This window comes from Aspergillus udagawae (genome assembly GCF_001078395.1).
Source record: "Aspergillus udagawae IFM 46973 DNA, scaffold_3, whole genome shotgun sequence".
NCBI lineage: Eukaryota > Fungi > Ascomycota > Eurotiomycetes > Eurotiales > Aspergillaceae > Aspergillus > Aspergillus udagawae.
The window spans coordinates 564,256-587,206 of record NW_025091266.1 but is presented as its reverse complement, the minus strand read 5'-3'; the positions used below and the strand labels follow the sequence as shown (position 1 = coordinate 587,206).

At 50.1% G+C, this 22,951-nt stretch overlaps 7 protein-coding genes across 7 annotated transcripts; 4 read left to right on the top strand and 3 right to left on the bottom strand.

Annotated features, from left to right (window-relative positions):
- Window positions 1–956: 956 nt before the first annotated feature.
- Aud_004063 (carbon-nitrogen hydrolase family protein) lies at window positions 957–1,905 on the top strand (the record flags this gene model as incomplete). Its single annotated transcript, XM_043289005.1, has 2 exons — window positions 957–1,011; window positions 1,082–1,905. The coding sequence occupies 2 exons, from the start codon at window positions 957–959 to the stop codon at window positions 1,903–1,905; spliced, it is 879 nt and encodes a 292-aa protein (XP_043144940.1).
- A 416-nt stretch (window positions 1,906–2,321) lies between these two features.
- On the top strand, window positions 2,322–3,143 carry Aud_004062 (60S ribosomal protein eL31; the record flags this gene model as incomplete). The annotated part of the gene is made up of 3 exons (XM_043289004.1): window positions 2,322–2,414; window positions 2,794–2,868; window positions 2,940–3,143. 3 exons carry the CDS (start codon window positions 2,322–2,324, stop codon window positions 3,141–3,143), a joined length of 372 nt encoding a protein of 123 aa, XP_043144939.1.
- A 462-nt stretch (window positions 3,144–3,605) lies between these two features.
- On the bottom strand, window positions 3,606–4,606 carry Aud_004061 (uncharacterized protein; the record flags this gene model as incomplete). The annotated part of the gene is made up of 4 exons (XM_043289003.1): window positions 3,606–3,782; window positions 3,833–3,962; window positions 4,066–4,119; window positions 4,386–4,606. 4 exons carry the CDS (start codon window positions 4,604–4,606, stop codon window positions 3,606–3,608), a joined length of 582 nt encoding a protein of 193 aa, XP_043144938.1.
- A 1,323-nt stretch (window positions 4,607–5,929) lies between these two features.
- On the bottom strand, window positions 5,930–10,484 carry Aud_004060 (RanBP1 domain protein; the record flags this gene model as incomplete). The annotated part of the gene is made up of 2 exons (XM_043289002.1): window positions 5,930–10,061; window positions 10,360–10,484. 2 exons carry the CDS (start codon window positions 10,482–10,484, stop codon window positions 5,930–5,932), a joined length of 4,257 nt encoding a protein of 1,418 aa, XP_043144937.1.
- Window positions 10,485–13,792: 3,308 nt separating this feature from the next.
- Aud_004059 (glycoside hydrolase family 55 protein) lies at window positions 13,793–16,444 on the top strand (the record flags this gene model as incomplete). Its single annotated transcript, XM_043289001.1, has 5 exons — window positions 13,793–14,114; window positions 14,168–14,626; window positions 14,682–15,867; window positions 15,924–16,016; window positions 16,066–16,444. The coding sequence occupies 5 exons, from the start codon at window positions 13,793–13,795 to the stop codon at window positions 16,442–16,444; spliced, it is 2,439 nt and encodes an 812-aa protein (XP_043144936.1).
- A 210-nt stretch (window positions 16,445–16,654) lies between these two features.
- Window positions 16,655–17,200, bottom strand: Aud_004058 (SCP2 sterol-binding domain-containing protein; the record flags this gene model as incomplete). The annotated part of the gene is made up of 3 exons (XM_043289000.1): window positions 16,655–16,818; window positions 16,898–17,125; window positions 17,185–17,200. 3 exons carry the CDS (start codon window positions 17,198–17,200, stop codon window positions 16,655–16,657), a joined length of 408 nt encoding a protein of 135 aa, XP_043144935.1.
- Window positions 17,201–19,023: 1,823 nt separating this feature from the next.
- Aud_004057 (DEAD/DEAH box helicase) lies at window positions 19,024–22,938 on the top strand (the record flags this gene model as incomplete). The annotated part of the gene is made up of 5 exons (XM_043288999.1): window positions 19,024–19,383; window positions 19,444–20,492; window positions 20,558–21,338; window positions 21,403–22,869; window positions 22,927–22,938. The coding sequence occupies 5 exons, from the start codon at window positions 19,024–19,026 to the stop codon at window positions 22,936–22,938; spliced, it is 3,669 nt and encodes a 1,222-aa protein (XP_043144934.1).
- Between the last annotated feature and the right edge of the window lie 13 nt (window positions 22,939–22,951).

Genomic DNA, 22,951 nt, shown 5'->3' with positions numbered 1-22,951 from the left:
CACGAGATGGAGGAATTGCGCCCGCTCATATTATTGAAGAGTGATAACACCCTTCTCCAGAGAAAGAACCCATTTTGCCACGGTCGATCACTATCATTAAACTGGATCGGGTCTGATATCACAGCGAGAACAGGTAACCGGCTGTAGAACCTGTTTCACGATTTCACCGCGGAAAAAAAATCATTTCTTTTTGTCGAGATGGCTACTGTCAGTCCCCCTGCGGCTATCCTGGTTCTGGGCAAGTCGAACTGTCGAATGGTTTGGATTTGGCATGAAGAACTTCATGGGCTTCGTTTCTAGGCCTGACCCTAATTGCCGTATGTAACCGAGCCATTGCTTTTCACAGTCAGAGAAGGTCTCACTCTCATAGACAAACGGCGGAACTATGCAAACAGGTGTCATCCTTGTAGTATTTTGTCATAGAATGATTGTGCCGTGTCTCATATTGCAGGGATTCGAAAGGCCGGACTGAACATGTAACACAGTCTTCGGAAAAAAAAGATCGTCCAACTTTTATCAACATAAACAGAGCACCCAAATCTCTCGAAAGGAAGCAACTCCGTTGAGTCGAATTGTAGGCGGCATTTTATCATGCCTCTGCACAGGAACGAACATGAATCGCCGACGTCCGCATACAGACTCTGCTCCCCCGACAGCAACCGATGGGCAGCTTGCGAGGGAACAGTATGCAAGAGTGTCATCGGCCACAATTGAAAGCCAACGGTACCAAATTGAAGCTTTTCATCTTGCCAGAAATGGCCATAATAATTGTAGGAAATACAATAATGTAGCTGTCGTTTATTAGAGAAAGCCTTGAGTCTTGAAGACCTCGAAAGCGACGCTGATAAAGCAAGGCGAGTCGGCCACCACTTCGACCCCATTTATTATGAAGTTCCCCGCAATCGGTGCAACCACCGATAACCTCAACTTCCCAACTATCGTTGCATTTGTTAGTCATGGCTGCCCTATTGAAACAACCTCTTAAGCTAGCCTTAGTGCAGCTGGCTTCAGGTGCGCTATGATGTCCCAAGCATCCATGATGTCTTCAGCCCGTACTAACTAACATTGTACTCGGTCATAGGTGCGGACAAAGCCGTTAATCTCTCTCACGCAAGGACCAAGGTCCTTGAGGCCGCAAAAGCAGGCGCGAAGCTCATCGTTCTCCCTGAATGCTTTAATTCGCCGTATGGAACACAATATTTCCCTTCATATGCCGAGACACTACTCCCGTCGCCTCCCACAAAAGAACAATCCCCCTCATATCATGCTCTGTCGGCCATCGCTGCGGAAGCCCAGGCATACCTGGTAGGAGGCAGTATACCCGAGCTGGACACCTCGACAAAGAAGTATTACAACACTTCCCTTGTGTTCTCGCCTACAGGCTCTCTCATTGGCACACACCGCAAGACGCACCTATTCGATATCGACATCCCCGGGAAGATTACGTTCAAGGAAAGCGAAGTACTCTCGCCTGGAAACCAGTTGACCCTCGTCGATCTACCAGAATATGGCAAGATTGGCCTCGCCATCTGCTACGATATCCGCTTCCCGGAGTCGGCAATGATCGCAGCGCGCAAGGGAGCTTTCGCGCTGATTTACCCCGGTGCCTTCAATATGACTACTGGCCCTCTTCACTGGGCACTCCTTGGTCGCGCTCGTGCGGTTGACAACCAGATCTATGTTGGCTTGTGCAGCCCGGCTCGTGATACGAACGCAACATACCACGCTTGGGGTCACAGTGTGATCGTCAATCCTAACGCCGAGATTCTGGCAGAAGCAGCCGAGACAGAGACGATTATCTACGCAGACTTGGACAACGAGTCTATTCAGAACACTCGAAAGGGCATCCCCGTCTATACCCAGCGACGTTTTGACCTATACCCTGATGTGAGCGCCGAGAAATGACACGCTTAGAGGATACAATTAGTGTCGCGTTCTGGCAAGAGAAACTGAGTTTTGACAAATAGACGTCAATTCCAACAAATACTGCCTATTCCAAGTACAACAACTATAAACAAGGATTAGCATGTAGATGTAGCCTCTAGGCAGTTTGGATTAGCGGCGGATGGTGTAGCATCACGTGACAGCAACCACCCAATCAGAGTGTTGCCAGACGATAAGCGAGCCACACTGAATTTCGACCACCAAAAAAACGACATCCGAAAATCCCAATTCCTTCGACAGTCGACCACATCGCCAACGACAGCCGACGTTCTCTGTCAGCCCATTCAGTCAGTATCAATTCCATATTTCTTGTGTCGCGCAGTTCTTTTCCCCCAGGACTGAAGATTACTGACATTTCTTTTCTTCCTGTTCCAGAAATGTCCAGCACCGTCCAGACCACCGGCAAGAAGACTCGTTCGGCCATCGCCGACGTTGTCACCCGCGAGTACACCATCAACATGCACAAGAGAGTACGTTGAAGACGCTGGACCTTTGCTTTTGATTTCCTTTTGCACACAATTTCGTGGTCAATGAATCGACCGACTTGCGACCTTGCGGAACCAAAAACCCTGAGGCATGGACGGAGAACAACATATGGGAACATCTCGAAACAACCTTGTGTGTGAGGAGGAATCCGCTGCAGAAGGGCTTGTGCGAGATATATCTTCGGGGATCAGAATCCGAAACCCAAAGGAAAGAGGAGGAATATACAATACACGACCACAAAAAAAGAAGAAATAGTTTGATGAAGTCCACCTCTATGGCCGCAAATAGCATCTTCGCAGATTCACTCTACCAGATGGCATTTGGGCGGAAGACTAATTTCTCCTTTTTTTGCTCGATCTATAGATGCACGGTGTTACTTTCAAGAAGCGCGCTCCTCGTGCCATCAAGGAGATCCGCGCCTTCGCTGAGCGGGCTATGGTAGGTTTCTCCCCCCATGAAGTGATGGGATGGGTTCCAGCTCAGCTAACCACTCGCGTTCCGCCAATCAGGGCACCAAGGATGTCCGCCTCGACCCCCAGCTGAACAAGAAGGTCTGGGAAGCCGGTGTCAAGGGCGTTCCTTTCCGCCTCCGTGTCCGCATCTCCCGCAAGCGTAACGACGAGGAGGGCGCCAAGGAGAGACTCTACTCCTACGTCCAGGCCGTCAACGTCAAGGACGCCAAGGGTCTGCACACCGCTGTTGTTGACGAATAAATGGATCGCTTCCTGCTCGGGTCTTGTGTTACGGTTGACTTGGAACAATAAAAAAAGATTTCATGGAAATGAAAATTTCTTTCTTCCGCTGTAGCTTCGATCATCGGTGCTTCTCTTTCAGGCTCGGGAGTACGGAGTGAAATATCATCATGTGGGACCTATCAGGTAGCATTGTATCGATTGATGCGTGACTACAGAGGAACTATAGTCGACGTGACTATCATGAGATCCTTTAATTCAATTCCTTATCCCCTCTTGCTTTGAAAGAATCGTATCGTGAGTAGTTCGCTCCTATTAATTGGGCTTTGCCTGATCGGGTAAGGGATGTCGTTGTATTGGCACCCATTTGATATTCGTGAGATAGTGATCTGGTAATGCCAGCGAAACAGCAAAATCTCTGTAGAACCTTAATGCTCAATGATCATCCAGTTCTTTCTGAATCTAAGCCAGCATATTACTGTGCTAAGTTGCAGGCACCATGTCCATGTGCACCATTGCATCATGAGCCTGACTTCGAAGATTATCGATGCTCAAGGGGAGAACTGTGTTGGCTTGCAGACCTTGGGGGAGAACTGGGCCGAAGAGATCTCCGGCACTGATGCCAAGTGAGCACTCGGACTGAGTCGCGGGAAAGATGGTCTACTATTCTGGTGAGCCCTGGTAAGCGATAGTAAGGGCGGACAACCCACTGCTTCGTACTGGAGGGCTGGGTTGCCATCTGCGTCTCGAACGTAGAGTTCAGCTTTGCCTTCCACTTGACTGGTGTTGCCTTTGCGAGCATACATGATTATCACAACGACATTCACATATGGATGGGCACTGATAAGCCATAGTCTCATGTCTTCCATGAGCTGCTCCTAGGACTCAGAATCTCCGCATTCGATTACGAATGAGGGGTGGTATCGATTGTCTGGGCACATACAGAAGTTGGGTGTCTTCCTCGAACCCGAGTACGGGGCTTTGAATCGCCCATGGGCTATCGAGAGTTAGCAACATCATATTCCATACAATCCATAGCCGAAGACTGACTAGTGTTTGTCCATACTTGGAGAAGACTGAGGTGATCATCCATGACAAGATTCTGTCTGAGCCAGTCGTGTTGCTGGATAAGCACCAGTTATAATGACATCCAAGGAGACAGGTAGACGTGACTTTGATTAGCAAGGTTTCTGTAACAGAGTTGTAGCTGAGCTTGAGTACGATCAGCAAAGAATATAGAGATGATTGGTATTGTTTACTTACGCGGCGTTTAAGCGTTCGACGTCCCCGTCCTCGTCTAGCGAGTCAACAATCACTGGGCCCCAGTCGGGGGAAACCGAAATGTAGTCAATTTCAGTTGAGGATTGTGCTTGAAGAACCTCTCTTCGGATGTGTGTGCAAAGCTCTTGCCAAGTTTGGAATCCGCGTGCTGGATGGTAAATGAACTCAGTAAAGGGAGTGCTATGCTGGCTCTGTTCTTCCATTTTGGCTTTGCTTCGAAGACCACGTCTTTTGGGATTCTGGAGTGATTTAATGTTATACCGAGGGCTGGCCAGAGCTCAGAATAGTGATAGATCGGTCAACCTTACATGAGGTCCACAGGTGTTTGATGACCGGTAAGATCTTTAAAGGAGGGGAGAAGATGAAGGGTGGGAAAAAGGAGAGGAAGTTGAGAAGAGTGACGCATGTAGAAACCAAGGTAAGACTTCTTTGATCACTTATTTAGGGATATCGAAGCTATCTACCCAAGGATAAGTAGGTATTGGGTAGATTGACTGATTAAGTCGATCCTTGGGAATGATATTATTCAACTATGGCTGCCTCTAAAGGGATTCCCTTATGGTATTCTTGGCTCAGAGCAGTGAGGAAAGAGAGACAGTTGTCCTCGAGAATGATACTGATTCCTGATTGTTGAGATGTGCGGTTGGGATGACGGCATGTATAGGAGGCTCTATCCTCGAGATGACTTGTCTGAGATTCAGACTCTCCATCAATTATTATTTCACCCACACCTCAATAGTCCGTCAGTATGAAGAGTCTATACATTGATCCCCGCGAGAACATCCCCCTGATTGGGGATTCGCCTTGTACTTCTCTTCCAGGGGCTGGTGTCGGAGAGCGCGGCGGCGAGCCCATCCAGTTGAAGGATCAGGAACTCGGCGACAGAGGCGGGAAGAGCCTCTGCAGAAAGGGTGAGGCGGTTGAGGATGAAACGCCAATAAACGTGCGCTATGCCAAAGAAACAGCGCCAGGGAATCCAATGAATAAGGATAAGGTATGAATGAAATGTTAGATGGAGAATGCATTGCAATGGTTCGAACCCACACGCTATGCTAAGGCGCCTGTCTTGTTCCATAGATAATAACATGATGCTGATGACGTAGTGTAATTGAAATGCGAAATAGTTACACACAAGGCCATGATCTGAATGTTGGGGGAATGGACGGCAGGAAGAATTTGGAATGCAAAAACGGTTCAACAAAATGACGCCAACTTCGAGTGCTCATGGTTCAAAAAGGCACGAGGAAGAATGGACAAAGTACGGTGCCATGTAGAAATGACAAAATTGACATGACAATGGCAGATAACAAAGTTTAGTCCGATCAAAGAAATCGCATGGCAACCATGATTCCTTGGCGGAAAGAAAAATACAAGCATCAGCTTTCAGGGCCCGCTGCATAAACCATGGGAATCACGGTTATGGCCGGACGGAATCGATATAAACTGTCGTAAGAAAAAGCCGCGAATGTGTTCGAGTCAGACCAAATGTACAACGCCGATTCGTGATATGTAAACACAGCTTGTGCTTACGCCTTGGACTCTTCAATTGCGGAATGCAAACGCTCAGCTTCTTCCTTCCCTTTCACTCTAACAGCCCATTGTTCCGGGGCGCCTTCAGCCTGGGGAACCAGGAACTGCACACTGTTTGCGTTAATGGTGTACTTAATATCCTTCAACAAGGCTGCGTTCAGGACAACCTTGCCACTTGGGTCGGCTCTCAGGATGATGCGAGAGCGAGAAGTGTTGCGATTTTTCAGAACACGGAGATAACCAACACCCTGGCTTTCCCAGCCTGCGCCGGGCTTGATCTTCAATGCACGCGCCCTCGTCTCTATCACAATGTCTTCGTCCTCTTCGCCGGCTCTGCTGCGAGCAAGATCAACCTGGGGTAGAGATTCGGCAGCCTCTCCATCTACAGACTCCTCCGCGCCAGTATCGGAGGTCAGTCCGGGGGTCGACGCGCGACTGCCAGTAGCGGAAGTGACGGTGGAAGGAGCCAGGAAGGAAGAGCCCTGCTGTGACGGACCACCAAAGGAGAACCCTAGCGCCGACTGTCCACTGCCAGACGCCTTCGCCCCAGCGGCTGGCGCGCCGAAGAGAGTAGAGAATGGCTTTGAGGAGTCGGTTGATTGAGCGGTGGACCCAGAATCTGGCTTCGACGTGGTCGAAGGTGCCGTAGCAGTCGAGTCGGCGAATTTGATGGGAGAATCTGGCTTCCAGGTCTTGTCACCTGCTGGTTTCGACGAGCTCTGACCGAAGACGGACGGCGTACTCGTTCCAGTACTTGCCGGTGCGGAAGTAAAAAGGCCACCGCTCGTGGCAACCGAAGACTTGAAGATACTAGATGCTGGCTTACTTTCGGCAGAATCACCTTGGCCTGGCGCAGGGGTACTGGGTGAGCCAAATGGATTCGGGGTGGACGTTCCGGGACTCGTCATGGAAGAGGAGAACTTGGACGAAGGGCTAAAGAGTGAAGAGAAGGGATTCTTTGCTTCCTCGTCGGTTTGCCTCTTAGGCTTTCCATCTTGACCGTACTGAACCCGATCAAATAAACTTTTACCACCACTCGAGGCTTGTTTTGACTTGGTCAGAGCTTTAGAAAAATCGCCGTCGTCGCTGCTGTCATTGGCAGAGAACTCGGCTCCGCTGACCGAAACGGCTTTGGAGTCTGCTTCGCTGATTTCCGCATCCCGACCATCGTCGCGGTCGCTGGCCGGTACCAGAGAGGACTCTTTGGACTCTTCATCAGCATCTTCCCCGGCAGCTGACGCCTCTTCTGTATCGTCAGCATCATTATCCTCTTCTACCTCTGATGGGGTCGCAGAGAGATGACCAAATATATTGTTCGCTTTGACCGGAGTGTCCCGCTTTGCTTCAAAGACGGATGAACTGGCAGTCGAAGTAGATGTCTCTGCTGCTTTCTTGGGTTCCGTAGTATCGCTGCTCTCATCCTCGAAGACAAATCCCTTGCCTGGAACAAATTTGGCGCGCTTTTTAGTCTGAGCCTCCAACTCCTCGCGTTTCTTGCGCTGCTGTTCGGCATCTTTCCGTTCCCACTCAGCTTCGTCTTCTTCCTCAGAGTCGAAATCCTCTGCTTTGCGCTTCTCCTTTTCCTTCTCAGCATTTTTATCGGCAATGGATTTGAACTGAGCGAAAAAGTTCGTCGCAGTGCCGGCACCGAATTTGGGAACGGCCGGTGCCTCGGTTCTCCCGTCACCTGTGGGCTTCGGGACGAACAGATTCTGGGCAGGCGTGCTGACGCTGGTTGTGGATGACGTGAGCCCAGAGTTTGAGGTAGGTTGAGAGAAGATGAAGCTGGAAGTTGCATTTTCCTTGGCAGTAGAGGACGAAGAAAATATGGGCTTCGACGGAGACGCAGACGGGGTGGTAGAGAATAGAGCAGGCTTATTGGTTTCTGGGGTAGCTGGCTTGGGAGACACTGCACTTGTGGCCTCTGAACCATCAGCTTTCGATTTCGAGAAAGACTGAGCGAAGATGCTCGCGGTGGCAGAGTCACTATCGGAACGATTCTCAGCCCGAGAAGCACCAGTTTCAGCCTTTTCCTCAGCCATTTTTCCATTGGTTGTTGGGTTGATCTGGTTCGTATCAAAAAGCTTAGACGGTGTTGTCGTAATGGAGCTTGGCCCGATGTTCATCTTCTGGGAAGGTGACGAGATGTTGGTGCTGGGGGTCGCTGGTACACCAGTGGCGCCGGAGGGCTTAACTTTCTTCGCTGATTGTATCTCACGATCAGCACTCTCATCTTCGGCAGCCTTCCGCTTATATGAGAGCGGTACGGTTGGTGCACCAATCACTTCACGAACGCGCATGTAAAAGAGCACGGTAGCGTCGAAGTCGTCCGTTGAAGGATTCAGGCGAGCGATCTCGCGTTGAAAGCATTCATTCAACATGCGCAGACTGTAGACAAGATCAAAATCTTGCTTCTGTTGTTCGCTCAGCCCAGAAGGCAATTTGCTCGGCCGCAAGCTCTCGGCGAATTGGACTGCGGGAGGCTTGACTGAAGGTTTTGGCTCGGCGGGTGCTGCACCATTGGCTTTGAAACCGCCTTGAGACGCAGTAGTTGCGGACGCAGGTGTCTGGATTTTACTCTCTGCAGCGGTGGTCGAGAGAGATGAAGGCTGCGGGGCGAAGAGGCTGGGTGATGGCGGAGCTGCAGACGAAACAGCCGTAGATGAGACCGGTTTCGCTGGCTCTCCCACTTTCGCTCCTTCGTTGAGTGTGCTAGGCTTGGGAGAAAAGAGAGAGCCAAACGGGGTAGCAGCAGGTGGTTTTTGTTCCGGCGTGGGTTGGGTGGTAGTTGATGGTTTAGGAGCGAAAAGGCTGCTGAAAGGATTTGCCTCGGGAGTCTTGGGCTTATCAGTCTCTGCAGAGGCAGGCTTGGGCGCAAACAGGCTGCCCGTGGCCGGTGCCTGGAACAGACCAGTTGAAGTAGTTAAAGGCGCAGTAGCAGCGCTTTCGCTCATGGAGAAGAGATTGCCACCGGTTGTGGAGGAGGAGAATTGGAAGCCGGTCTTGGGTGGGGCTGCCTCGCCTATCTTCTCTTCATGTCCTTTCTCTTCAGCAGGCTTTGGCGTGGCTGATGGAGAGGGTGCGCCTGAGAAAAGGTTTGAAGACTGGAAAGGATTCTGGAACGGCGTTGCAGGCTTGGCCGGCGATGCAGTACCAAAAAGCGTCGTGGGTGTCGTTGTGGGCGTAGCAGCGGTCAATGCGGGCGTAGGTGCCGTAGCGGCTGCTGTGGGTTGCTGGGAAGTAGCACCGAAGAGAGGCGTCGAGGTTGGAGTAGCCTGCTCTGTCGGCTTTGTTCCAAAGGGTGGTTTAGACGGAGTTTGTTGCGCCGCCGGAGTAGCACCCCCAAAAACGGAACCTCCTGCTGGGTTTCCGAAGCCTGTGGATGCGCCAAATGCAGGCTGAGAAGCGTTTCCTCCAAAGATGGCTGGCTTCGATACGGCAGCATTGGCCTTTGGGTCAGGAGATGTCTGCATCGAATCGCTACCGAACGCTGTGGATTGGCCAAAGGGAGAAGGCTTGTCTGATGTAGACTGGCCGAACAGACTTGTAGATGGAGCAGTGCTAGTAGCGCTATTCTGGCCGAAAATGCTGCCAGTGGAGGGTGCCGTCGTCACAGGCTGGCTTGAAGGTGCAGTAGTGGAAGTGCTTCCAAATATGCCTCCAGGAGCAGTGGTCTGCTGCGAGCCTGTTCCAAAGAGACCGCCCGAAGACAGAGTCTGCTGGCCTGGAGCAGAGCTTCCAGGGGGTGGTACGTTGAACATACTGCCTTTGAAGCCAGAAAACCCAGTATTATCAGACGGTTGGCTGGGCACAGTAGTGTTCAGAGTGGCAAAGGGATTTCCCGATGACCCTGACCCACCAAAGGATGTAGAGAAACTAAAGGACGATGAACCAGCACCTCCAGAGCCAAAGGCAAACGGTGATCCCCCGTTCTGAGTGGGCTGGCTTGGGTTTGAACTAGCTCCTGGAAAACTGTGAGACTGAGATTGACCAAAAGAGAAGCCGTTCGTCGCAGGCTGGGAGCCCGAGACAGTATTGGGATCGATAGAATTGAATGGGCTAAATGTAGCTCCGGTAGCGCTTGGAGCAGTCGTACTCGGGCGGGTTCGTCTCCGAACATCCTTAATTCTGCCGATGTTGTCAGTTACAATTCGAGTCGGAGAGGACAGACAAGAAGCCGGAAATTCGCTATTGACGATTGCGAGTTGGAGAACTTTCCAGGTGGAAAGTGTTGAGGTAACAGAGGAGACAGGAAAAAACAAAGACAAAGAAAAAAAAAAAAAAAGGTTTGAGCAACACAATGAACACAACAATATGGGAGGCTGGTATTGACAGTGGCCCCTCTCCCATTCAGTGAATAAAGTCGCCCGAGGAGATGACAGGAGATGCGTAAAATTAATCGATACCATGAATCTCATCCACTTACTTTCTATGTGCCATTTGCGCAGCAGTCGCCCGCTGAGGCTTCTCTTCTGGTGTGCTCGCCATATTGAATGCAAAGAGATCGGAGTCCTTGTCGCCCTGAGGGCCAACAGCTCCTCTTTTAGACATCTATCGCTTATTGAGTCTCCGAGGTGAGCTCAACCCCCTTCCTGGTTTCCTACTCGCGAAAGTGACCCTTCATCCACTGAGACAGGTTCGACGATCGCGCAAGATTGCCCTAAAGCGATTGAATTTTTCCCGTGGAATCTCACTCGGGGAAGACAACACGACTAGGGATTTCGACTGTTGCAAAGCGGCGCGCAGAGACGCGACAGGAATATTGATAGCGGTCTTCACAAGCGGCAAAAGCGGCGGCGGTATATTCGCGTTCTCGTGTGGATCAATCGCCAATACCCCGGCTCATTTATCAAAAGCTTTTCGTCAAGTCGTGGGCCCGAGGAAGCAATGCGGATTTCGCTTGTTCTGCACAGATCGCGATGCGCAAGAGGCAGCCTTTCCAAAGGGCACTTGGGAAGAAGAAGTAGAATGAGGGTGTAATGGAGGCCAGAGGCGTGGGTTTGATGCACACCGATGCTAGGCGTGAAGTATGTGCCTCTTTTCGATGTTCTTTGCCCCAGAGAGGATGAGATCGGGTGGGTAAGAGCTATATGGTTTCCTCAACAGCTACTCGGCTCGCGACTTTTTTTCGCCGGTGATGAGAGCCTCTTGCTGGCAGAAAAAGTCAGCATCACGTGATCATGCAGGGTTGACGTTCTTGGCACAAATGACATAACAGCCAGCAGGAAGAGACATCCGGCAATGATGATAGAATATGCAGCAGATTGAGAATTATAGATGGAGATAATTCTTCTGTCTAGAGAGGTACATGATACATCATGATTGCTGCTCTGATTGGCCATGGGCCAAATAATGGCCTTCTTTATTTGCGCACAACATCAGGGCGTACTGCTGTTACGCAATTACCAAACAGGAAGGTAAAGATACTCACTACAAAAAGGCGTATCATATGTAATCATACGGTATATCATTACGACATTGCTCTCCGTGGTTGCCATGGCACAAACAGCAACGTCAAAACAGAAGCATTTCTGACGTCTCTCTGCCAAAGCAGTGCTTGTTGGTCTAGATTTGGGGGAAATTTAACAGATACACATTGCCCATTTATGAGCGCCGATCTTGAAAGCTTCTATTACCGTTCATTGAGGTTGAGAACGCAATTTCATGGAACCTCGAAACGCTGATTTTATAGTCAAGATTGTGTTTGAAGATGATTGACTTCGGAAGCTCCCTTGACATGAACGATTTTTAGGTTATAATACTTTCTAGCGCAAAGTATTTCCCTATAGTCACTCAGTTTCGACTCGGGTTTTCCAGTGGAGCAAGCTGATGCAAGCAACGGGATCCATTCCCCCAGAAGAAGAGACTATCCGTCGTCGTTGAGTTCAGATATATCCACGCAGCCTGCGGTCAAATATGGGATTCCTCCATCCATACAAACCGTTTCGGGGGTTTGATGTGCTTCCCAAGAGGCTCTTTGAGCAATACTCTACGATCAAGTCATCATTACCGTCGACGAGTCTGCTACGGAGGGCAGAGAGATATCTGATTCGACCTGTGGTGAAGAGGGAGACTGCCCGCCGTCAGGCTGAAATTGTGGATTCTGATAGCTGTAACAGTCAAGTCAACCTGCCAGTAGTGGCTTGCCGGCTCCAATCAAGTGCATAGCCATAACGCGCGGGAAGACATATTCCGACTACATGTGCCTGAGAAGTTTTGTGATCTTACTAGACACCGTCTGCCCAAGCAGGTTCTTTTGGCTACCAGCGACTTTCGGAAACGGACTTAGTGAACATTGAATTTCTTTTGGATGCTAACACCGCAGCCTTCGGAGTCGAAGGATACTTGCTTGACTGAGGAGTCACCAACTTGATGCCCTCAAGCTTGATCCGAAATGATCATCATACAATGCGTGTGTGGTCTATGGTTACATTTCTCAGTTGACAGAAGTTACATTTGACGAGCCGTCTGAGATGTGTGGGTGGTCTGCCTGGCCGATATAACTCCGTTCCTTGCGTGGGGTAACCTTATGCCGAAGATTAATATACCAGGTTTGTTATCCTGCTTTAGTATAACGGCTTTAACATAACGGCTTTGCTATAACGTCTTTGGTATGACGGCTTCGTTATAGACTTACAGTGCACAGTAATCAGTTCTGTCTCTCGAGTAGATGAAGTACCATCTTTCCACGGAAGTAGTATTTAAAGGTTTTGTCTCAATTCTGAGGCTCAATAGAATGAACCTGCGGAGTATGCTGAGTTGATATCTACTCTGTACAATGTTGGCAGACTGGAGTAAAGTGGATCTTCCTTGCTCCATAATTACTGAGACGACTACTCCGCACTTCGGTGAGTCGGACTGTCCCTGGACCTGCAGCCAAGAGGCTTCTGAAGAACATTTAGCTATTACTCTGTTTGAAACTTTGGCATTCAAGTCTTCCTCTTAAATGAGTTAGGCTGATGACCTTCTGCATACTACAGAGTGCTGCTCCATCCCGGTCAGCAGTCGATTTCAAGTCACATTGGCCGAGTCATCTGGGGTGTCTCAGTCACATTGACACCCCTGCATGGGGGTGGACGCGGCTTTTGAATAGTGCCGAAGGCTTGCCGCTTGCTTCAAAGAGGAATAGCACAATGAATCAAAGCAAATCGAGTCGCCTTAAGCTCTACTTTAAATTAATATTTCCCCCATTCAGGACCAAAAAATTCACGCTGATCAGCCAGACTATGGAGTACTATTTGAGAATTTGAGATGGATCAACCCCCTGATCGGAGTGCACTCTCACCTCAATGGCTGAAGGAAACGCTGCGCCGACTCAGTCACAACCATGCATATCACACCGTCACACCGTATGCCCAATTTTGCTTCTTGAAATGATTGCGTTGCTTCCTTTGAGACGTTTCTTCAACTATCAGTCATGATGACAGGGTTCAAAGCATGTCACACCGTGTACTCTTCCCTGTTCTCCAGCCGTCTCCCCCAGCTTTCCCCAGCAAGAATGCCGCTTTTAAAATGAGGTATTTCCCAATACGGCAATGCCATTTTCACTTGTCCATGTAGATACGGCCTGTGGCGTTCGGCTTTTCCCTAGCCCTCCACCGTGTCATGTCTGATGTCGGGATTTAGGGTAGGCCCGCTGACACCTAGATGAACTTGAATGCTTTGGTTGGCTAGGAGAGTATCCTGAAGGCACGTCCACTTTATTTCGAAGATGAAGCGGCCGAATCTGAGAATTGTGACTCTTCATATGCAGTACGTTGCATATAAGAATGCGCAAATGCCCCGACGTATTGTGATGGAAGGCCCCTTCTTCATGACTGTATTCTCACCAACCTGAGTTGCTTCGGGAAAATCCCAAAATGCGTGTCAATTGGCTTGCTGTTTCTGTTTGGCTCTTTGCCGGCGTCCGCGCCCAGCTTCTGAGCAGCCCTGTTCGAAGCCCCTCTGCTGCACCATCCTCCAGTGCGTCGGGAGTGATCAGCGCCTCCCCGACAGTCGCGGCGGCTGCTGAGTCTTCAGCAGCTGTAGGGCACTCTTCTAACCTTGCTGCAGCTGCAGCTGCAGCGGTTGCTGATCCGGCATACTGGCTTGCGAACATCGCTCATCAGGGCATCGCGGCCTTCAATCCAAACCCTTCTACTTACAAGGTCTTTCGCAACGTCAAGGACTACGGTGCTAAAGGTGTGTCCTCGCGTCGCGATACTGGCGGTTCGCGTTCTTATTAGAATTTCCAGGTGATGGTGTAACGGATGATACTGCTGCGATCAACGCAGCTATGAGCGATGGTGGTCGGTTCTCCCCAGCAAGTCGCGACTCTTCAACTACGACACCTGCGATTGTCTACTTCCCGGCTGGCACATACATAATCTCTTCGTCGATCATTGATTACTACTTTACCCAGATTATTGGCAATCCAAACTCACTTCCTGTCATCAAGGCGACGCCAGGATTCAGAGGACTGGGTCTGATAGACGGGGATCAATATCAGAGCGACGGTAACCAGGGTTGGACATCAACGAACGTCTTCTTCAGGCAAATACGCAATTTGATCCTCGATCTGACTGCTATACCTGCGGGCACTGCTGCCACCGGTATTCATTGGCCTACCGGCCAAGCTACGAGCATTCAAAATGTCCAGATCTTGATGAGTTCTGGCGCCGGGACGCAGCATCAAGGTCTTTTCATTGAGAACGGTAAGCCATAAATCTGTTCTGTACGAAGCGAGGCATAGCTGAGTATTTCCTAAAGGATCTGGCGGTTTTATAACCGACGTTACGACCGTAGGCGGTTTGTATGGATTCAACATCGGAAACCAACAATTCACCATGCGCAATCTGCGCATTTCCGACGCCGTTGTTGGTATCTCCCAGATTTGGAACTGGGGCTGGACATACCAAGGTCTCACTGTGACAAACTGCACCACGGCCTTTTCAATTGCCAACGGCGGTCCTGGAGCTCAGCTGGTTGGATCTGCCATTGTACTTGACAGTACGGTTGAGAACTGTCCTGTATTCGTTGAGACAGCCTGGCAGAGCTCGAGCTCGAGCAATGGTAGCTTGATTCTGGAGAATGTGGCCCTCAACAACGTTCCCGTGGCTGTCAAGGGCCCAAGTGGCACCGTTCTTGCCGGGTCAACGGGAGCCATGACCATCGCTGCGTGGGGTCAGGGACACAAATATACTCCTTCCGGACCGACCAACTTTCAGGGTGCAATTACTGCGCCAACAAGACCCAGCGCTCTACTGTCTAGTGGGAGTTCAAGATATTATACCAAGTCAAAGCCGCAATATGAAGCGTCTCCGACGTCTTCGTTCCTGAGCATACGAAGTGCTGGAGCCAAGGGCGATGGCTCAACCGATGACACTGCCGCAATTCAAGCTGCTCTTAACGCAGCAGTGGGTTTAGGACGAATTGTCTATTTCGATCAGGGTGTGTACAAGGTGACGGGCACACTCTACATACCCCCTGGATCGCGGATTGTAGGAGAATCATATCCGGTCATCATGGCTAGCGGGAGTCTGTGGTCCAACATCAACCAGCCTGTGCCGGTGATCCAAGTTGGTAAGGCAGGCGAGTCTGGAACCATCGAATGGTCAGATATGATCGTTAGCACGCAAGGCTCGACGCCTGGTGCCGTGCTTATCGAGTGGAACTTGGCGACAAGTCAAGGCTCAGGCATGTGGGATGTTCACACACGAATCGGCGGATTTGCGGGTTCTAGCCTACAAGCCGTACAGTGCCCGACCTCCGCAGCCGTATCCGTAGCCTGCGAAGCGGCTTACATGTCGATGCATATCACGAGGAGTGCGAGTAACGTCTACCTCGAGAACGTTTGGCTGTGGACAGCCGATCATGACCTCGACAACGGTGGCGATACCCAGATCTCCGTCTACACCGGCCGAGGGCTTCTGGTAGAAGGAAAGAACATTTGGCTGTGAGTTAATTGGCCCACTCGCATTTTTGTCTTCTTTAAACTGACTTCAACTCCAGGTACGGTACCGGAGTTGAGCACCATTCGCTGTATCAGTATCAGTTCTCGGGCTCTCAGTCTGTTGTTACGAGCTTCATCCAGACAGAAACACCGTGAGTCAAGAACTGACTTCTCAATAGCGAATTTTATTGACCAAAGCAGATACTACCAACCTAATCCCAACGCAGCCAATAGCCCATATCCCAGGAACACGGCTCTCAATGACCCAGACTACAGCAGCTGCCTACCCGGGAACTGCGATGCGCTTGGTCTCAGGGTCTTGAACAGTCAGAACACTCTTATCTACGGTGCAGGCCTCTACAGTTTCTTCAACTACTACAGCACCTCCTGCTCCAACTTTCCTGGCGGGCAATGCCAGAGTGAAATCTTTAGCATTGAGGGCAGCACCAGCGGGCTGGTCGTCTACGCTCTAAGCACCGTGGGAACGACAAACATGATCGTGAAGAACGGGGCCTCACTGGCGCTGTACACCGATAATCTTGCCACATACGCGGACACTATCGCCTATTTCACCTTATAGCCGTACTATCCGGCAGCCTACCATTCCTTCTCTTAGCTTCGGCTACTTTCTCTTTTTGCATATTGACACTGTTGTTTCTTTCAATTGTCCACTTTCCAGACACTTGAACCTCATGTGAATATAAAGTGATAGGACATGTGTATTCGTTATATAGCAAATAAATACATCGTCGAGAAAAAAGCGATCCAGAAAACGCGGCACGAAGGGTATCTATAGCTTAGCCTTGCTCTGCGCCTTCTTAAGCACAGGCTCCATCTTCGTCGCCTTCATGATATTCCCCTTGATCTTGAGCTTGCCGCCCATGAAGAGCCGCTGCGCATTCGCCTTGCCGCTAACCAGGGAAGCGAAGTCCGCATCGGAGAGGGAGAGAGTCACTGTTAATTTCGAATCGCTGGTCAGCCTGAACCCATCCAACCCACTACACTGAACTTTGGACGAGGGAGTAAAACGAACCATCAGCCTTTCCACCGGCGGGGGCAGCACCCTTGCCGACGACACCCTTGTCCTTGAGATCGAGGTACCAGCTGTCCTCCTGGCCGGAGGCGTTCTTGAGGTTAAACGAGACGACGGCCTTGGCGTTCTTGATGGCCTCTTTGCGCTCGGCTTCGTCGGACTGGAGGGCGGAGTTGATCACGTCAAAGGCGGCGGAGGAGGGGAAGGCGTCTGTTGTTTTCCCGGGGTCTTGTTAGTTGGGCTATCGCTTCTAGGTTGGTTGGTTAGGTGGTGCGGGGATGACGTACCGTTCTTGAGAGACATGGTGATGGATTGTATGGCTGCTCTGGGTTTTTGAGGGTTGGATGAAGGAGTGAGGGTTAGTTGATAGTACGAAGTCAGATACGATAAAAGGAGAAGAAAAGACTGGGGATATTGTTCTTTTTATTAGGTAGTTATGAGCTGGGATTACGATCAGCTTCCCCGGAGAGTTCGGGGGAGACATGTGAATTCCGCTGGGGGCGGTCGGGGATCTTCAAGCCCTGTCAGCTTTCGAACTTGCCGAGGCTGGAGGCTCCCTGTGATTGATCGCTGAGATTCCATGGAATGGGGTAACCATCAATTTCTGATGATGCATTGTGGCATTTTGTCTTATTCATGCAGACAGTCACTTGAAACTGAGACTGTCTCCTATACGGGGTAAGAATAGAGGGTGTAGATATGCATCACTACCGATCAATATAAATATATCCTCAGACCAAGGGACCTGTTCCATTACAATTTGGCAAAGCACTCCAGAGATGAGAGATTGAATCCAGGAACAGACCACGGCTACGGGCCCACGACACAATAACTGATGAATTTCTCCCCCACTCTATGCCTATCTGAGTGGCTTCAACCATACTCAGAACAGAAAGCGATGCGAGAACTTACTTAACCTAGTCTCAACTACCAGCACAAGCAGTTGAGAAATCCACATGAACCGGCCCATTTCCCCGAAGCTTCCTCGTTACACGGGTAAATTGTTCTTCCAGTCATGGCAGTGATAGCACCGAACCTCACTGACTCTGATGTTTTCGATGCTAAATGGATAAAGGGAAATGATCGTGTGCTTGAGATTTTATACATATAATGACGCGCTATCACCTAGCATAATTGATCGCATAGTGGTCCCCTTACGGGAAATCCTTGCTACGATAATTCTAGCCTGTAAACCAAGTACAATATCTACTCGATATCAACATAAAGAAGATCTTCCCTTGTAGCAGTTCACGGCTTAGATGGAAATCATGGCTGCGAATCGTACCCATCGTGATTGAACAACTTGTCTCGCTGAAAAATCCTCACAGGGGCTTCTAGTATCAAATATAAGACCATGTTTTGCGACGGCATATTGTGTGGCCCGACTCTGCATACTAAGAATTGCTCTGCTCCAAGCATGTAGAAGGTGACTGTTCTATTCGAATAATATGAAGTGAATCACTGAACGTGATTATTGTGGGTGTTCTAAGAGGTATTTGTCCTTGATGAGTTTGTTCCATTTTAGGACGTCATCAGAATGAGAGACAACTAGCAAAAAACCGATATTTCTTAATGGACCCATGGATTTTGTCAGACATTGAAAGTTCTGGAGTCATTATGACCAGAATCAATGTGTCGACCCGTCAGCTATAACCTGAGTGACAGAAGGAGAAATCCGTCCAGAGAAAAAATTGACCAGAAGTATCCGCGCTGTCGCCACCGTGTTGGATAGATCTCCTTTCCAGCTCCCTACTCCCATTCCAAAGTCAACTAGGCACACACTCTTTGAATATCGGTTGCGCTGGTCAGAGAAAGTAACAGAGGAAGCCAGATACTCTGTCTGTGACTCCTCCAGGACTGCTCAGCCTTCCCTCACTCTTTGTTTCGACGTCTCTCGTGTTGTTTAATCTGTTGCTTTTTTCTGCCAAGAAGGAACACCAGAATCCTTAAACCATCAACTCCATTTGAGTCTTCAACTGTTTATCATCTTCTTGATTCGTTCTCATGTCGCTCATTTAACGTCTATCTAAGATTAGTGGACAGTTGATTGAACTTTTTTTCGCCACTTGGCTAGCGACTCTCGTACGCTCTAGGCGACAGGCTGTTCTGGGAGCCTCCACTCAAGCATGGCAAATATCGCGGAGGATGCGTCCATTGACGATCTCGAGGACGACCTTCAACTGCATCAAGTCATCCTGCAAAGCTTAAACGAGCAAAGGCCAAATGCTGTCGAAGAGAGACAAGAATTACTCGACATTATCAGAGACCTGGAGACGCGCCTTGCGCGACTGCGTCAGGGCGGCCAAGCCACTCCTGAGACACGTTCTCCGGTTGCCCGTTCGGGTACGCCTGGCTCGCCATTGCCTCATGCACAGCTAGACGGCGCCGCTCTTCCACATTCAAACGGTGCTTTGAGTCCTCCTCAATGGGGAAGCTCTGCTATGTCTCCTGCAAGACGGCCATTTCAGGCTGAACTCCCCACAAGCGTAGGTCATTCCTCAGGGAGTATATTAAGAGCGTCAACAGATAATGCTAACAATAACAAGGGTTCGAGCTCATATGGTTATGACGATGATGACCTGGATCGGCCACTCGGAGGAGGATCGACGCACAGGCGTGCTTCCTCTAGCTCTAGCTCTGCGATGTCCCCTTCGAGGGTACCTGCAGGTCTTCCTCTGGAGGCAGGATCCAGTCGGAAGCGCCGGCGTGAGAGATCTAGCGTGGACTTTAACCTTTCACGGCCACAGAAACGAGCAACAGACGACAGAAGTCCTTCTGAGTCTAGCACAGCGTCTTCTCAGAGCCAATTGGATGATGAGTCTGAGGAACTGAAGCGACTTTTGGGCTTAGACAATGACGATACTCTGCGCGCACTCCAGGAAGAGCAGAGAAAAGCAGAGCAATGGCTCGAAGAGCGAAAGGAGCAGGAGCGGCGTGACGAAGAATATGCCCGTATGCTCATGAACGGGCTGTATGAACCTCCTCGTCCAGCTTCAGCTCGCAGCACCGCCTCTACGAATTATACAGGGTCGTCCATTCAGCTTCCTTCTGAAGGTCCCCTGGTATATCGCGGCGAAGCGGGACCATCTTCCATTCCCGAGCATCGCTCCATCAATACGCCACTTGGGGATCTTTCGCGCTCAGCCTACAGCATTCCGTCATCCCCTGAACTGAGCCATTCAGACGTACAGCATCTACCACTTATTACCTTGCGCGATAGTGATGACAGCGATATAGCAGAGATCTCACCCCGAGATTTCCACAATGGTCAGGCCAGACCCCAAGGCCATCACAGACTGTATCCGAGCTATAATACGCGTCCAGGTCATTATCCGAATCGTCCAAGCGTGGCAAGATACGTCCCAGTTGTTCATCCTTCGATTCCACCGGGACACAATGCTCCTCAAAGTTCCGTGTACGGCCCCAGTGTCTTGCACAATACTATGGCAAGGCTTCAAGCAAGCCGGCAGATGTTACAGCAGGCGGGAAGATCGGTTTTTGAAGAATTTTCGTCGTACTTTTCACCCTCAGGCTCTTCCGGCTTGCCCGCCGGACTTTCTGCTGATGATTACTATGCTTCGTTGAAGGGCTATAGGTATGCTGCTCTGCGCCTTGAGGTTGAAACTGCATCATCATGCTAACAATATTTTCCCGATCTAGTGATTTCTATGAGCCTGGTGTGGATCCCAAGCAAGTTCAGGAAGAAATCAAACAATTGCTCGAAACAATTAGACCTGACACCGAAATTGCCAAGGAAAAGCGGGAAGGCACCCCAGATGCGCTTAGATACACTTTGCTAGAGCATCAGAAACTGGGGCTTGCTTGGATGAAGACTATGGAAGAGAGCGAAAAGAAAGGCGGTATCCTGGCCGACGATATGGGTTTGGGAAAGACCATACAAGCCATTGCTCTCATGGTGTCCCGCCCGTCTACGGATCCAGAGCGGAAACCCACATTGATTATTGCTCCGGTCTCTTTAATGCAGCAGTGGAAGCGAGAGATTCAGAAGGCTCTCAAGCCGGGTAGGCATCAACTTTCCGTTTATGTTCTACACGGTGACAAGCGAGCGGTCGGCTACAGAGACCTGAAAGACTACGACGTGGTTCTCACCACGTTCGGAACCTTGTCCTCGGAACTGAAGCGCAGGGAAAAATATGACGAACTACAGTCGGCTGGCGCGAACGAGGAGGCTTTATCCAGAACTTTGTTGAAGAACCTGCCATGCCTCGGGCCGAGCAGTCTGTGGTACCGAGTCATCATAGACGAAGCTCAGTGCATCAAGAATCGAAATACGAGATCCGCCCAAGCATGTTGCCGTCTCAATTCCACCTATCGTTGGTGTATGAGCGGAACTCCAATGATGAACACTGTCGAAGAACTACAGTCATTGTTGAAATTCCTTCGAATCAGACCTTATTCCAGCATCGATCGTTTCAACAAAGTAAGTGTCGATGATTATGCCGTGTTTGGCTAATTGAGAATTGAATATTGACCAATTATTTTAGGAATTTACCCGACCACTTAAGGGTCCACCTGGCGAGCCTCGCGATAAAGCTATGAAACAACTGCAGGTTCTGCTGAAGGCGGTTCTGCTTAGACGGACCAAGGCATCGAAGATCGACGGCCAGCCAATCCTACGGCTCCCACCCAGGATTTCAGAGAAGGTGCATGCTGTGTTCAGCGAGGATGAACAGGCGATCTACGATGCGCTTGAGAGCAAAACTCAAGTTCAGTTCAACAAGTATCTCAAGGCTAACACCGTTGGAAGAAACTACTCCAACATCCTCGTTCTGCTTCTTCGGCTTCGTCAGGCTTGCTGCCACCCACACTTGATGACCGATTTTAGTGTCGAGGTCAATGCGGCTACTGACGAGCTGGATCTCGTCGCCAACGCGAAAGCTTTCGGAGACGAGGTTGTGGTCCGTCTCAAAGAGAATGAAAACCTTGAGTGCCCCATTTGTATCGACGCAGTTGACAATCCCATTATCTTTTTCCCATGCGGCCATAGTGCTTGTGCCGAGTGTTTCTCTAGGATGACGGATCCCTCCCTTGCCGTGCAGCGTGGCGAAGATGGTGCAGCGGAGATCAAGTGTCCGAACTGTCGCGGTCGTATCGATCCGAAGAAGGTCACCGACCATCTGACTTTCAAGAAGATTCATTCTCCGGATGAGGATGATCCCGATCAAGTGGGGTCCCTTAAGCCTCTTCGTGACGAAGAAGATGATGAGGATCACGACGATAGCGATGACGACGACGACGACGACGATGATGAAAGTTTGTCTCGATTCATTGTTGATGACGAGGATGACCCGGCATCAGTCGGAAAGTCCAAGACAAAGAAGGGAAAGAAAGCCAAGAAGACCAAGAAGAGCCTTGCGGAACTCAAGAAGGAGGCATCGAAGAATATCAAATCGAAACAGAAGTACCTTCGCCGATTGGAGAAAACTTGGGTCACCAGTGCAAAGATTGAGAAGACTCTCGAAATCCTTCAGGAGATTCAGGATCGAGAGGATAGCGAGAAGACGATCATCTTTAGCCAGTTCACATCGCTGCTGGATCTCCTCGAGGTCCCAATCGTGCGTCGAGGATGGGGCTATCGCCGCTACGACGGCAGCATGAGACCTGGTGATCGAAATGCCGCCGTCCTGGAATTCACCGACAACCCAGACTGCAAGATTATGCTGGTTTCCTTGAAAGCCGGCAACTCGGGCCTGAACCTCGTCGCTGCGTCTCAGGTCATCATCTTCGACCCCTTCTGGAATCCCTACATCGAGGAACAGGCCATCGACCGCGCTCATCGCATTGGACAGATGCGCCAGGTTCAGATCCATCGAATCCTCGTACAAAAGACAGTCGAGGACCGTATCCTTGAACTTCAGGAGAAAAAACGCGAGCTCATTGAGGGTGCCCTGGACGAGAAGGCCTTGAAGAAGGTCTCTCGCCTGGGAACTCAGGAACTGGCCTATTTATTCGTATGCCAACCCGTTCCTCGAACCTTTGTACTAGAAACTAACTGGATTTTTCTATAGGGCGTTCGGTAACGGCTCCTCATCT